Source organism: Xyrauchen texanus, chromosome 14 (genome assembly GCF_025860055.1).
Source record: "Xyrauchen texanus isolate HMW12.3.18 chromosome 14, RBS_HiC_50CHRs, whole genome shotgun sequence".
In the NCBI taxonomy this organism is placed as follows: Eukaryota; Metazoa; Chordata; class Actinopteri; order Cypriniformes; family Catostomidae; genus Xyrauchen; species Xyrauchen texanus.
The window spans coordinates 28,336,148-28,351,626 of NC_068289.1; the positions used below are offsets into that span (position 1 = coordinate 28,336,148).

Below are 15,479 nucleotides of genomic sequence, written 5' to 3' on the forward strand. Positions count from 1 at the left end.
CATGATAAAAAGCTAATTATCCTCCTTTTGTCTATACATTAACACTTTCTTGTTTCCCATTATGAACTGATTTCACACCAACATACCAAATTAGTATGTGATTTTTTTCCTGATACTTGTGTAAAGTTAACTGACAAGGTAAAGGATATCTGTTGTATTGTGCATGGTTACTTTCTTGCGTTGTGTTATGACTCTCTCTGCTGGTTTTTTGTTGCAATTGCACTGAATTTTGAACTTGCCCGACTCTAGGTACTGGTTAAGACTAGATTTTTCGTTTTGTGTACACTTTTTCTCCATAATTAGACTAATTTGCATTTAATAATTGTATTTAACTTTTTCTGTATTCAATGTCTTTTTAAGCTGTTGACAAAATGGGTACAAATGAAATGTATCACAGTCCCACTGCATGTTATAATTCCTCTTTTGGCCACTATGCTGTCAGATGTCGCTTGGTTGTAGATTATTTGTTTACTAATAGCCACTGAAACTGAATGTTTAAGTTAAAACCTCGTGTTTTTCTTTTCAAATGGAGACAGCTGTTAAATTTAGAAGTGGACAAGTCACGAGAATCTGGACACTTGCCTTCTATATCAGTGGTTTATAACCTGTTAACCCACCGGTGGGTCACAGGGGTACTGCATATTATAAATCTAATAGCTGCTTTTTATTTTATTTATTTTTTATTTTTTTTTATCATGAAAGTCTTGTTAGGACATGGAAGTTCACTTGATTATGTGTGTGGGTCATGATTGGTTTAGGATTGGGAAACTATATAAAATATTATGATACCGTTATTTCAAACCATTTTCACCAGGTTTAATATCCTGAACCAATACTGGAAGGGAAAATTGAGGCACACTTGTTAATCTATCCACTGGCATGGCTCAGTACTTTTTCTTGGTATTTAAAAACAGTTTTAAGAGCAATGTATTTTTGCAGCTATTTTTATTATCCAAAAGAGCAATTAAAAACAACAAACCACATTCTATGCATCAAACGAGCTACTTAAGACAATGTAAATATAATGTTAACCATGGTCTAAAGACCTTCAGTTTGAAAGTTTATAAAATAATCCAGAGGTAAGAAATATACATTGTTGTTTTCAGAACATCTCATACAGTCATCTAACTGCATTTCTTTGCATTCTGTTTGTTAGCCACACATCAACAGAGGTGGTTAGAAAGCATTGCTGCACTTATTCATTCAGTAGCATACTGCTATTCTCTTTCTGGTAGCTTCTGGAGCTTATTTGGATTTTGTCGTTTGCCAACACGTCTTTGGAGGATTCCTCAGGGAAGGTCCTGACCACACTTGAGAAGGACATGCTCACTTGCTTCTTGAACAGCTTGAGTATCTTCTTCTTATAGCCCTTACAGGCGAAAAAGTATATGAAGGGGTCCAGGCACGAGTTGAGGTTCATGAGGCAGACAGTGATGTGAAGAGAGATCTGAAAGTTGTGCAGTTCTGAACAATCTGGATTGTACTGGAGCTTCCTGATCATGTACTGCAGAAGGTCAATATGATACGGGCTGTAGCAAACCATAAACACTAGAATGACGGCACAAATCACACCGGTAACTTTGCGACTGCGACCCGACTTCTCCATCAGTTTATTGGACTTGGCCAGCAGACGGAGTTTGGAGCAAAGCGCAGAATAGCACACCAGTATGGTGATCAAGGGAATGCCGAAGCCAAGAAACACGGCACCAATGAGCATGATGGGCAAGTTGACTATTTTCTCAAAGTTGGGATACTCCATACATGTAATTTGACCATTTTGCTCTTCGTTTTTCATTGGCATAAACAGCAAAGGCAGGGTCTGCATCAGCACCACTGCCCATACTGCCACACAAATGTACCGTACGTTCTGAACTTTCCGGAACCTCGAGAAGCGCAACGGTAGTACCACAGCAATGAAACGGTCTATGCTTAAGCATGTCATGAAGTTGACACTGGCGTACATGTTGATGTAAAACAGCAAAGATGTGGCCTTGCATAGGCCTTCCCCCATCTGCCAATTGAACCCTTTTGCATAGTAAACCACACGCAAAGGCAAAGCAAGTGAAAACAAGATGTCCGACACCACCAGGTTGGCTGAGTAGAGAGTGGTGGAGTTCATTTTCTTTAGGTTAGGCCAAATGACATGCAAAGCCAAGGCATTGCCCAGAAATCCCACAATACATATCAGAGAGTACACCAGAGGCAGGAAAATGTGTGCCCAACTGCGATGGTCATACAGGTTGGTACACGTGTCATTGCTGGTGGTGTTCATATCCATGGGTTCAGTTTTTAAATCTGAGGAAGGGAAAACATATATGTTAATACAGATCTGAGAGAATACAATCAATGTTTATATCAGATTACCAGAGTATGTGAGTGGAGCAGTGCGACAGCATTTTCCCCTCACTGCTCAAAGAGTTCTGTAATCAATCCACTCCAGCTTTACTCTGGGTTTCCCATTTCCCATTCATCTCCAAGTTTGCTCCATAGCTAAATTTGTGCCTGGTTACCAGTCCACTGTAAAGTTCTTTTAATATGTTTGTTTTTTTACTATCCCATAAATATGGCTACAAGATATTCTCCAGCTTTCAAAAACCCACTCATTGCTCACATGGTTTACCATGCGGTACTTTCTAAGGAAGTAGAACACACGTGTGCCTTTTTTTTATTAGTAATGGGCATACGTGGCAGGCAAAGGAAATACTACTAGCTGCGGTTTCAAAGCATTTACTCATCTCTAAGCAAGCTATGATAACATTTTAAAGAATGTGTCAAATTATTTGCATGTACGTATCTATGGAAGTGATTGGTAAGAAAGTTTTATGTCAATCATCAGCACAAATGCAAAAGACAAGAGGTCAAGGCAAGCATGACTGGAGCAGGTAAAGGTGTTTCCTGTCAGTCTTAAACTGCCTGACATCTGCACCCTCAAAAACCTGTGTAATAAATAGTCAACAAAGACCTTGACTGGAGGAAAACATGTTTGGGTCTGGGTAGAAAACAATTCTCTCTGTGATAGGGCAATAGTGATTTTGCAATGACTAGTATACTTCTGCAAAACAATAACCTGCCTTTTTTTATGCAAGGACATTGGAAAAGATGTTGAGAGAGAGAGAGAGAGAGAGAGAGAGAGAGAGAGAGAGAGAGAGAGAGAGAGAGAGAGAGGACCAATACTTTACATTGTCACGCACATCAAAATCCAGTTCAGTCAATATGTTGTTGTAGCATTTTGGAAATGTTAATTAAGGTGTTGCTGTAGCAGTAGCCATGCTATTAGAGAATTGAATCATGATTTGCAATACTATATTGTGTCAGAAGTATAAACTTCATCCATGTGCTAATACACACAGCACTTGTATGCTCTAAACCAACACAGCAAATCAGAATGGATATTTTAGTTTATGTTTTATTATCATTATTATTATTGCAAAAAACACATAATAACATCTTACTTGATAATGTGGATCCATTAAACAAAAATAGTATAAATAATAGTTTACATAACTATATAATATTTCAGTTTGATACATCATTCCACATCCACTTTACACAGTAAAAGCTTAAGGATTAAAGAAAAAGATTAAAAGAAAAACTTTAAAGTGTTCAAAGTTCAAACTGTCTGATGATGTGTCTATTATAATTTTATGATCCTAAATTGATGTACTATTTGTGTCATCTATAAAACAGTTTTAAATTAGCCATTCACAAACACAATTACCATTTGAAATTTACTTACCAATTGTTTTTTTGCCCTAGTTTATGTGCCTTTGTTTTTTCAAGTGGTCTGATCATGGCAAGTGAAATCTCCTGGTCTGATACTAACCACGTTTCTGAAACACCACAAATGAGCAGTAAAATATTGTTTCCAGTCTGGTTTTGTATCCATGACAACTGACATAATTTCCTGTATTGCTGATCAAAATCTGCCCATCTTTTTTTCTTTTTTTTTTTTTCAGCAGTTTTCTTTTTAGTGAGGAACTCACTTTGTCACATGTTAATTTCCATACTACGCGTGTCCTCCGTGTTACAATGTTACATTTTTGGTGGACATTTAAACAAATAATAATAATTATTAAATAAATAAATAAATATAAATAAACTTCTCTTTTTCATGGGGAAACATTTTTACTCTAGAGTACAAATGTCAGTAAAGAGCCTATTTTGTGATGTATAAAAAATTTGTAAAAAAGAAAAAATCTTGTTTTAGCAGTAGCCTACTGTTTAGTCTGTTCATAGATAGAGTGTACATTTGTGACAAAAGAGTTGCTTTAAGGAAACTGTGAAGAGTAGAAATATGGAATAAGAAATAAGGTTGAAATAAAATGTCTCTTTAGGTATTTTGACAGTTTAGTTTGTGGTTTGCAGTCACAGTAGTTGTGAAAGTGCCCAGTTCTTCATTCTATTGTCAGATGTCTGCAGACTTTTGAAAGAAATTCCTGTTTAGTTAGAAACATTCCATATGCCCCTGTAGGTATATGATCTATCCACAAAACATGCAACTTAATTAAACAACATTAAATACTTGCTCTATGGCTGAAAGGAACAAACAATAACAAGTAAATAACTTGTTTGTTTTGAAGGTTAGAATGTGGCTGGCACTCCATGATTTTGTTATTCAGTGTCTGTTTTCAAATGAAACTTTGTATTGCTTGTTTTTAATACATATTCCATGTATATTCGTCAGTTTTATTTGTTAAGATATATATTCCACAGTATGCATCTGAGGTGAACAGCATTAAGATGTCCACAAAATCAATTGATGATTAAGATTTAGATGATTAAGAGAACTACTATAATTGGTTGTTTTTAGAATACTAGGCTTTTCAGAGCTTTGCAATGTTTATTAAGCTAAAATTTTAAATGTTACTTGCTGCTGGTTAGAACCTCAAAATTTCCTTCCTACAAACATTTTGAGAGGATGTGGCTTTTGACAAATCTTTCCATCTTCTGCCAAATACTCTTTAAATTTTCATAATCAAAATTTGTAACCTTCGAATACTCAAAGACTGTAATGCATATAAAGGAATGATTCATTTTTTCCTGTGAGGTCACCTTTCACCTTAGTTTTAACAACCAGATATGCATTTAATGTGTTAGATAGTGTTCAGAACTTTTCCAAATCAACTCAGATCCACGATTGGGGGAGTCCCATAATACATGTTTTGTGTAAGACTATATTGTACTAAATGTCAGTGTTTGTTATTAGAAATAGAGAAAGTTTCAGTACAGTATGCATGTAAATTGCTGTATCACTTCACAATGCCGTCCAAGTCACCTTTTCATACCTCTTTTTGGTTTGCAGCTTGTTGGTCAACCTGGCCTCTCTTTCTTTAGCGTGTTAAGTGTTTGCCAATTGGAACTCTCTCACACCACAATACTTAATGGTGAAATTATTTAGCGGACATAAACAGGAAACCTCTAACGCAGATATAAAGGATTTTAAGTTTCTGCTTTCTACAGAATGACCCCTGTTCCAGAAGCAATGTAATGTATATATATTGCTTTTTCACACCTAAGGTGACAACTCAAAAACACACTTTTCACACGTCTAAGCAGAGACATCTCACATCAAGGACATGGGATATCTAGTTGTAAAGAGTATGAAGATGTTTATCTTACATCTCTGGGTGGTTTTTACACCCGCATTGGCCTACACAACCCAACACTAATGCATCTAATGGTAAAAAACAATCTGTTGAAGTGTTATAGAATGTATTTGCCATATTGCCTTTATCCATGATAATTATTTTATTGAAATCCACACATCTCTCTTTGAAAACCAGGATGGTATGGTATAGTGCTTAAAGATCTACACTGTAAAAGAATGCCGTAAATTTACGACCAAATTCCTGCAGAAATCTACTGTGATACTTAAATACAATAGTTTGCTGTTAAAATTGCATTCTGGGAGATCAAGAGCAGGCTTACTTTGAAGTGACTAATTTTACGGTAAATAGCTGTTGTTTGAAAGGCATTAGGGGAAAATGAACATTCAAAAACATGATATCATCTTGGTGAAAGCTATGACATTTTGAAACTTATATTTTAAAATCCCCCATGAAAAATGTTTGTGGCACATGGTTAGTGTTCATGATGTTTCTGACCAACTCCTCGGTTCTTTATCATCTCACATCAGTCTTCACTTGTCTCTCTAATGAGAAGTCAAATAAATAAAAAGTATAACTCAACCTTTGAAGCAATGTACATATTGCATGTAAACTGTGCCAGGATTGAACAGTATCTTTTCTATGACAAAACAAAACAAAACCCTGTACACAGTAAAAGAACAGTATAGCACTGCATTGTGGGTTACAATGGTGAAATGCCCATAAGCCTTTGGGCTTGAATAAGTATGTAAGTACATAAATGCAAAAAATGTAAAATAAATAAAATACGAAGAACGAGTAGTCTCAGTGATATGTTAATTTTGTGTTGCTGCGCATACGTATTGCGCATATCTTTTGTTATGTGAAAACCGCATAGGAAACAGAAATGATTAGTTCACCTTTAAACTTTTTTGGTCCGAGTCATTTGCCTTTTGTCCTGGCATTGTGTATACGGCTGTCACATGACAAAAGAATGAACGACATGGACAAGAAGGTTCCAGAGGTGAACTAATCTTTCTGTTTCTCATCATCTGTCCTTGGCTGCATTATAATTTTTTCCTTATTAGGACTATAATCAAAGTTTCTATAAGTAGACGTGTTGGGGGGTGTTTGGCTATTGAAAATGTTACATTTTAATTTAATTCTGCTCAAATTAATGAAATTACTTTAATAAAGATTAGTTCATTTTGCTGAACGAGACTCAAAGATCCAAGTCAGTAAAATGATCCGATCTTCCCATCACTACTTGGAAGACAAAACCTAAGTTCATACTGAATGTCTGATTCTACCTTGCAAATGGCACTATATGTGGCAATAGAGCTGCATCACATATATAAAGATAAAATCAAAAACAGCAAAGGATATTTTAGCAAAATTATATTTGCAAAATGATTGTTTTATGTTTTTGATGAACTTACAGCATAACATAACTTGAGAAATCCACTCTCTGCATTCAAAATGCAACAATGGTGACAATTAACAAACATACTTTTAAGTAAAAAAGTAAAAGCTGAACATTAAAATACAAGGAACTTAGACTGCAACAAAAACAATGTCAAAATAAACCATTAAATAGAAAAAAAAATAGAAGTAATTTCTTTATGCCGCAGTACATGCTGGGAAGTTAGCGGTCAATTTCAACAACAAGAGATAGCATGTAATTTGACAGCTATGCTGCTAAATTACTGTTGTATACTGTAGCTGTAAAAACAGGATCTAGCTGTTAATTTCAGCAACAGCAAGACACTGTTAATTTTACAGTAAAAAAACCTTCTTCCAGTTCTTTACTGTTTTTTGACTGGAAAATCTTTAACAGTGTAGGCTGGTTGCCAGAATATTCAAGGTTTGAACCACTCAAGGGTTGATCCATGTTTCCTCGAGACTTTTATTCTCAGGTTGCTGAGCTTACAGGAAGACTACATATAGTAGCATGTAATATGTGTACTGTTAGTCACTTTGGATAAAAGCATCTGATAAATGACAACTTGCATACAGTACATCAATTATAGGTGTTCCATGTGTCCGGTGTCTGAATGGAAAATCAGAACTGTGTGTGACTGTGTTCTGAGTCAAAAACACATAAAAAAATAACAGGCTGAATGTGTCTGCTTGTCTTTTGAAATGGCAAAACTGAGAGCTTTAAATCATGTGGACAATGACTGGTTCTTATTAGCAGCAACATTTTAAAGAAAAAAAAAAACAGCTGAAACAAATGCTTTTTAATCAGTTCCACAATGCAGTTCTGTAGAATAATATACAATATCATGCGGGCCACAGACACAACAGAGTGGCAAACTGTTATTTGAAATAGTTTAATTTCTTAAGAATCATTTCTTACAAAAGTTTCAGTTTTGAGTCATAGCAAAAGGAGACATCTTGTTTTATGAGTGCTGGCAATATACAAGTTCCCCGTCTGTCATTCACTCGACAATGTGTCAATTGAAGTGACACTAGGGGCTTCTTTCGGGAGCCACGGGTACCTCTGAATTTGAGAAAAGGACAATGAGAAATTGGCAAACAGAATTAGCATGTCCCTCCCATGTCCGGGGACATACGGGTATAAAAGGAGGGAATCGTGCATGTGTTAGTTAGATTTCTTTCTTCGGAGCAGAGCGGTTGTGTGATCAGTGAGCTGAATTCACTACTGTTCACTCACCTCTGCAAGAAGCTTTGCTGTTGGATCTTACGGCGCATTACCAGCGGCTTTCTCTTCTCTGCACGTCAGTGCAGTCTACATCCCTGGGCGCTTCAACAGCGCTTCCTAAAAGGGCATAAATCCTCTGAAAGTGTACTGTTCCCTTTACAAAAAGCTTCACTATGATGCTGCGCTGCTAAGCGCTACGGGGAACAACCCTAGTTGTGACCGAGCTGAATAATGTGTGCAACACATCAATGAACATTGACCGGAATTTATAGCCTCGGCTGATGTAATCATTAGATGCACCTGCGGCCAGGCTATAAATGGATACGTCACCAGGTGTCGTCAGAAACTCTTTTTTCAGAGCGATTCTGTTTCTGTGTGTTTTACAAACCCTGTCAAAACTTTCTTTCCTCTGTTAGGAGTTAGAATCAGTTAGGCAGTGTGCAGTGAACCTTTCTCTTTTCTCTTCTGTTTAGAAAATATAATATTTCTAAAAAAAGAAAAGAAAAAAAAGAGAGAATGACTGAAAGCCGCTAAACACTGCATACGTTTTTGCTCTGTTTGTTTGGGGGTAAGAGCACGCTGCTCTCGCGTTGCAGCAGGGCGGGTGCGAGCAATGCGATTTGCTTTAACAGGCAAAGTGCTTCAAGCTCGCCTCGCTTGCTTCCGGGAGTCAGCACTCACGAAAAAAAAAAAATAAAGATTGTTCGTGGGGGTCTTGCATGGATTTGGCTGAGGAGGAAGAGACAGGTTGATCCCTTTCTCTCACTCTCTCCCCAAACCCAGCTGGTCCTTCACATGATCTCGAAGCGCATTCCGACGCTTCTTCGGATCATGAGGAGGATCGCGATTCTCTTCCCGCCTCCGAGCTTTCCGTCCGCGATAAAATATCTACGGAGAAATTGATCGATGTTGTTACTCGTGCGGTTGCCATATTGGACTGGCCACGCGAAAAATAGACCCCAAACCCTCCAAATTAGGGGATAGATTTTATCTTCCAGTCTAAGAAAGGGAACGCCTCATGAGTCCCTTCCCTTCTTTGATAACCTCCATGAAGAGCTTTTTCGCTCATGGAGGAACCCCTAAAAAAAAAATATATATATATATTTTCTTCCCGTGTTCACATACCCTCGACGTCATTATATTCGACTATCGTGGGTGCTGAGGCACGGGGGTATTCAGTGATGCTGCGGGTCGAAGAGACGCTTGCGGGCTATCTCTCCGCCGGGCTCGGCATCCTCACTTAAGAAGCCCTCTCTCCCCTCAAAGCCTTGTAGGACAACCTCCACTTTAGTGGGAAGGGCTTATCAAGCAGCAGGTCAGGCTGGTGCTGCTCTGCACACTCTGCTGTTTTACAGGCATACCAGGCTGACCTCCTGGACGACCTGAGTGTGGGATCTGCGCTTGAAGTGCAAGCCTCAGACCCGCCTCGGTCCTGACTGAAGGGAGGCTCAAAAGCAAAGCATGGCGAGTCGTGCTCCTCCTCCCAGGGATTGGGGACAGTCTCGCCAACCTCGCCAGCCCACAAAGCAAGACCTCAGGACTATAATTTCTAGTAAGAGAAAACCCTGACGGTCTTGCACCTAGATTAGGGGTAGCTCCCCTCGGGACGGGGCGCATGCTTCACTTCACCCCTCCCGGTACCCCTTCGAAGCCCCTCCATTCCCGCCACCTCTTGGTGTTTCGGGTTGCAGAGGCTTCCGTCAAAATTGGGTGTTTTCGCTGTTCCTGCATTTTATTCAGGATGCGAAACACTCGACAACCCCTCAACAGGAAGTGTTAAAATATAATACCCATCTCAGAGATCCTGGCAGCGTGGAAACTTCTGTCAGATATATTCTTTTCTGTGGGTCTTATAAGGGCATCAGGATTGAATTCACTCGCCCCTTTTCCGTGTTTCAAAGGCGTGTTCTCACTACCGTAAACCGGATTTCTTTTTATGTAAAAAAACCCCCCCTCAATCTCCTGGTTAAAGGGGCCATGTTATGTGTTCCCCTTCCAGAGAGAGAGTTAGGTTATTACACTAAATACTTCCCATTTCCCATGGAGGGTGAGGGGTGGCATCTGGCTTAGATCTTAAAGCTTGAACTGCCCGTGGGTGTTCAAGTCCAAGATGATGCCTGTCAAGATGGTCGTGTCTCAAGCCCCACAACTCGTTTGGCTGGTCACCATCAATCTTTTGACGCACTTCTATACTTCATTTAGAAGTTCTGCCACAACATGGAAAGTTCCTGAGGTTCGCTTCCGGGGGAGAAGTCTTCCAGTGTCAGGTTCTTTCACTCAGCCCTTTTTACCCGCACATTCACAGTGCATGATATAGCGCTGGCTCCTTGTGACTCTGGGGCATCTGCATTCTGAATTATGTAGACGACTGGCTGATCCTAGCACAGTTCCAGGAACTGGAAGTTCAGCACAGGGAACTTGTCTTAGGTCATCTGTTTCTCTGGGGTTGAGGCTCAACGCCAAGAAAAGCGTCCTCTCTCCCACTCAGAACACTGTCTATCGGGGCATCGTATGGAGTTCAATCACAATGCGGGCACGACTGTCTCCCGCTAGGATTGAGTCCATTCAGATCACCCTGTGCAATGTCAGGCTAGGTCAAGGTTGCACTGTTATCAGTATCAACGATTTCCAGGTCTCAGGGCGACCTGGATCTTCTGCTCATGAGATTGTTTTTGTTGTTGCCAAAAGCCAGGGGATTTCTTCCAAGGGCCAAAACCCCTAGGCTAAAAAGGGTTACGCGCCTCAGGCTTCGTTCCCTTTATATGTGGTTCAGACCCCGGTTTTCTGCCTTGGGTCCCACTCTAGGTGCGTCTTGTTGTCGCAGGCTGCTAACGACAGATGCCTCCCTGACGGGCGGGGTAGCGGCCTTAAGTGGTCGTCCAGCTTAAGGGGATAGGAGAGTCATCAGCTCGGTTGTCACAGTCACTGTCTCGGGTTGATGGCTGTATTTCTGGCCCTGAAATACCTCCTCCTGAGGCTGCCATGTCTTGGTGTGGGTGGACAATACAGCAGTAGCCTCTTACATAAATCATCAAGGAAACCCACGTTCTTGTCAGCTGTATTTCTGACATGTAAGATTCTCCTTAGGGCCCAGGGAAAGCTCCTGTCACTCAGATCAGTTATATCCCTGGATGCCCGTATGTGGGACCAGATTTACGGTCCAGACAGAAAATACCAACGGGGGAGTTAAGAACTCCACCCTAAGGTAGTAGTTGCCCAGAGTTCGCCAGCAAGGGTTTTTGCCTCTTACTGATAGCACCGCGCTTGCCGAACAGGGCTTGGTTCTCGGAGCTAATCTCTTCCCTTGGTGGCTCGCCTTGGGCGATTCCGAACAGGAAGGATCTTCTATCTCAGGCACAGGGCAATATTTCATCCCTGCCCCGAATTGTGGAATCTTTCATGCTTTGGCCCCTAAGGGTACCAACTGAGGGACACAGGGCTCTCTCCTGAGGTTATCGAGACCTTTTTTTAAATGCCGGGCTTTTTTTTCACTTGGAACAAGTTTGGGTGAGATCTTAGGGCAGAAGAGGACCTCTTCGCCTCTATGAATAGCGCAATGTCTCCTCTACTTCTCCCTGTAATCACCCAGCCCCCTTGGGTCTGGACGTTAAGACACATACATGACCCAGAATGCGTTTGTATGCGTTTCTTTCCCCTGTTTCTCTGCTCCCGGGAGTCTTGGCAATGTTCACCAGCAAGGGTCTTGCCTCCAATTAATGGCGCTGCGCTGGCGGAACAGGATATGTTTCTAGGAGTTAATTCCTCTCCTCGACGGCTCGCCTTGGGCGATTCCGAACAGTGAGGACCTTCTCATCCTTGGCCCGAATTGTGAAACCTTTCATGTCTGGCCCCTAAGGGTACCAAATGAGGTTCACAGGGTTTTCTCTTGAGGTTATCGAGACCATTTCAAGTGCTAGGGCTCCCTCCACTTGGAACTGATCTGGGTAGATTTTACAGGGCAGAAGAGGATCTCTTCGCCTCTGTTGATAGCGCAATGTCTCCTCTACTTCTCCCCTAGTCGCCCAGTTCCCCCCCCCCCCGGGAGGGGCTGATCGTAGTAACTCATACATAGCACAAATGTGCCTGCATTCGTTTCCTTCTACTAAAGTTCTTATTACAGAATCAGCTAACTGGCAGTTTGCTTCAGTTCTGGATTTTCTGTAGAAAGAACTGTCAGCGGGCACTTGCCTCGCCACTGCCAGGTTCTATGTGGCCACTGCGGTTTGCCGCGGTTTGGTGGGCGGGGTGCCCTCAAAGAGGCCTCATTATTGCCCGGGCCTACGAGGCGCGCGGTCAAGCTTCGCCAGTAGGTTTTAGGGCGCACTCTACCAGAGGGCTCTCCTCTAAAACCTTGGCTAGAGGTCTCCCTCTGCAGCAAGTTTGTGATGCGGCAGGTTGTCCTCTCCGCACACATTCATTGGACTTTTTTAGTTTGGATGTTCTGCACTCCGGGCTCTTATGCCCTTGAGTCGACATCTCAACTCATGCCTGAACAAGTTTGTTATGCGGCAGGCTGGTCCTCTCCGCTCACATTTATCAGTTTTTATGACAAGTTTGTGTTGCGATAGGGTTCTCTTCGCACACATTCATCGAACTTTATGGGTTAGATGCTTTGCTACTCCGGGCTCTTATGCCCTTGAGTTGACATCTCAGCTCATGCCTGAACAAGTTTGTTATGTGGCAGGCTGGTCCTCTCCGCTCACATTTATCAGTTTTTATGACAAGTTTGTGTTGCGATAGGGTTCTCTTCGCACACATTCATCGAACTTTATGGGTTAGATGCTTTGCTACTCCGGGCTCTTATGCCCTTGAGTCGACATCTCAACTCATGCCTGAACAAGTTTGTGATGCGGCAGGCTGGTCCTCTCCGCTCACATTTATCGTTTTTTATGACAAGTTTGTGTTGCGATAGGGTTCTCTTCGCACACATTCATCGAACTTTATGGGTTAGATGCTTTGCTACTCCGGGCTCTTATGTCCTTGAGTCGACATCTCAGCCCATGCCTGAACAAGTTTTTGATGCGGCAGGCTGGTCCTCTCCGCACACATTCATCAAAATTAAATGGTTTAGATGTTTATGCTACTCTTATGCCCTTGAGTCAACATCTCAAGCTCATGTCTGAGACCTCTCGCATTTTTGTGAGTACACTGCACAACCATAGGGGTCCGGACAGCCCCAAGTGCGGCGGCGTGGGTATTGCATTCCCCGTAGCGCTTAGCAGCACAGCATCATAGTGAAGCTTTTTGTAAAGGGAACGTCTCGGGTTACATGTGTAACCCTTGTTCCCTGAAAAAAGCGGAACGAGATGCTGCGCTGCTTTGCTGCACTGGGACGTCCCAGGACTGCTCTTCAAAAAGAAGTATCTGACGACACCTGGTGACGTATCCATTTATAGCCTGGCTGCAGGTGCATCTAATGATTACATCAGCCGAGGCTATAAATTCCGGTCAATGTTCATTGACGTGTTGCACACATTATTCAGCTCGGTCACAACTAGGGTTGTTCCCCGTAGCGCTTAGCAGCTTAGCATCTCGTTCCGCTTTTTTCAGGGGACAAGGGATACACATGTAACCCGAGACGTTTTCTCTAAAAGAGAACACATTGGTGTTGAATGTCTTTTTAAAGACGTGTCTTTATAAAGATGCCTATCCGCCTCATGTGTCTGGGTCACAATCACACTGAGGCAGTGTTTGGGGATGGTTCTTGTTCTCAATGCAAGAACTTAACCATGGCAAATGAAACCCCTCTCAAGCTGTCCCCCATGTAGCACCTTCTTCCCACGGGATTGAGGTTGACTCGCCTGACGATGGAGGTGATTTGGGGAATTCAGCGGGCGCGGTTTTGCTGGGTACATCCCCACAAACCACCCGCCCCCCGGCATGCTCGATTGCTTCTGTCCGGGGCCAATGTTAGACCGGTTCACATCACGGCCAGTCTGAGCTCTTCTTCGGACCCCCCAGGTGGATGATGACATTGCCACTGCTTTGGAGAGCGTTGCGGCATCTGACGCAGTGGACTCGACGGGGCTGCATCCTTCGGGTATGCCTGCCCAGTCTAAGGCTGATGCGCAGATGTCTGATATGCTTGTCTGGTGCCGCCGTGTGGGACTGGACTGGAACCCTCCGTCCTCCCCTCAACCCTCACGGCTAGATGATTGTTTCCTCGGGTCAGGGTGCTGCCCAAAGCCACCTACTTGGATCACACACAGAGCTTTAGACGCTCTGAGTAGCTCTCTGTTTGCTTTGGCGGACACCAGAAAGGGAATGCTTCTCCAAACAGAGGCTTGGCCACTGGGTCGTTGATGCCATTGCATTGGCCTATCTCACCCAGGTCATGCCTGCCCCATTGCAGCTTCGAGCACACTCTACGAGGAGTGTGGCATCCTCGTGGGTACTGACCGACAGCACCTCCCTAGCAGACATCTACAGAGCAGCGGACTGGGCAACACCCAATACCATTGCAAGATTCTATAATCTCTGGGTTGAGTCAGTCTCGTCCCATGTTTTGTTAGGTCCGAGCACGTAGAACTCGGAAATACGGTACAGCTGACCAGGTGCTCCATAGGTGCCAGTTATCACATTAACCCCCTGTGCTGTATTTTCTGTGGTACCCTCCCCCCTAAGAAAATGACAACAAGGCTGGTACTTCCTTTTTGTCTAACCAATGGAAGGTTTTTTTTTTTGCAAAAGAGCCTTTTGATGTCAATTTGTAGGCCAACCTGGAAAAAGGCTAATTCATTATGGGTTCCCTCAGGAATTTTTTATGGGTTTTAAAAATTTTAGTTTTGGATATATGCGTAAAATGAGGTATGTGGTTAAAATTAATTGAAAAGATTCTAACATTTGCAAAGTTATTATATTATGCTAAACTAATTTTCACTGAAAGTATTTCAACAATCAAGTGCATATTCTAAGCAAGCGCATATTCTGTATGTTCTGTTGGATGCTTAGATTCAAACACAATGATGCCCTAACTGTGACCAAATTATTTGAGCAAATCTTTTCAATTAATAATTTAAATGGCTTTGCAAAACAGTCTGAATCAGTTAGCTATTCATTTTGAATCATTAAGGTGCTTAAAAATAAAGGAATGATTAGGACTTGTGAAACATGTTGCCAACAAATAGACGTTTACTACGATATACTGTATGGTTACTATATTCTTCAAGAAGTTTTGTTTATTTTTTTTATTAAAATGTTCATTATAGTAAATGGAAATAGATTAAAAT

At 41.7% G+C, this 15,479-nt stretch overlaps 1 protein-coding gene across 1 annotated transcript; it reads right to left on the minus strand.

Annotated features, from left to right (window-relative positions):
* Positions 1-807: 807 nt before the first annotated feature.
* On the minus strand, positions 808-3,884 carry LOC127654648 (G-protein coupled receptor 183-A-like). Its single transcript, XM_052141886.1, has 2 exons — positions 3,737-3,884; positions 808-2,295 (listed from the first exon to the last, which is right to left on the minus strand). The coding sequence occupies exon 2, from the start codon at positions 2,276-2,278 to the stop codon at positions 1,196-1,198; it is 1,083 nt and encodes a 360-aa protein (XP_051997846.1). The 5' UTR covers positions 2,279-2,295; positions 3,737-3,884; the 3' UTR covers positions 808-1,195.
* Between the last annotated feature and the right edge of the window lie 11,595 nt (positions 3,885-15,479).

Excerpts from the sequence above, each read along its gene's own strand:
- LOC127654648 (XM_052141886.1), bottom strand. The coding sequence starts at position 2,278 with ATGGATATGAACACCACCAGCAATGACACGTGTACCAACCTGTATGAC.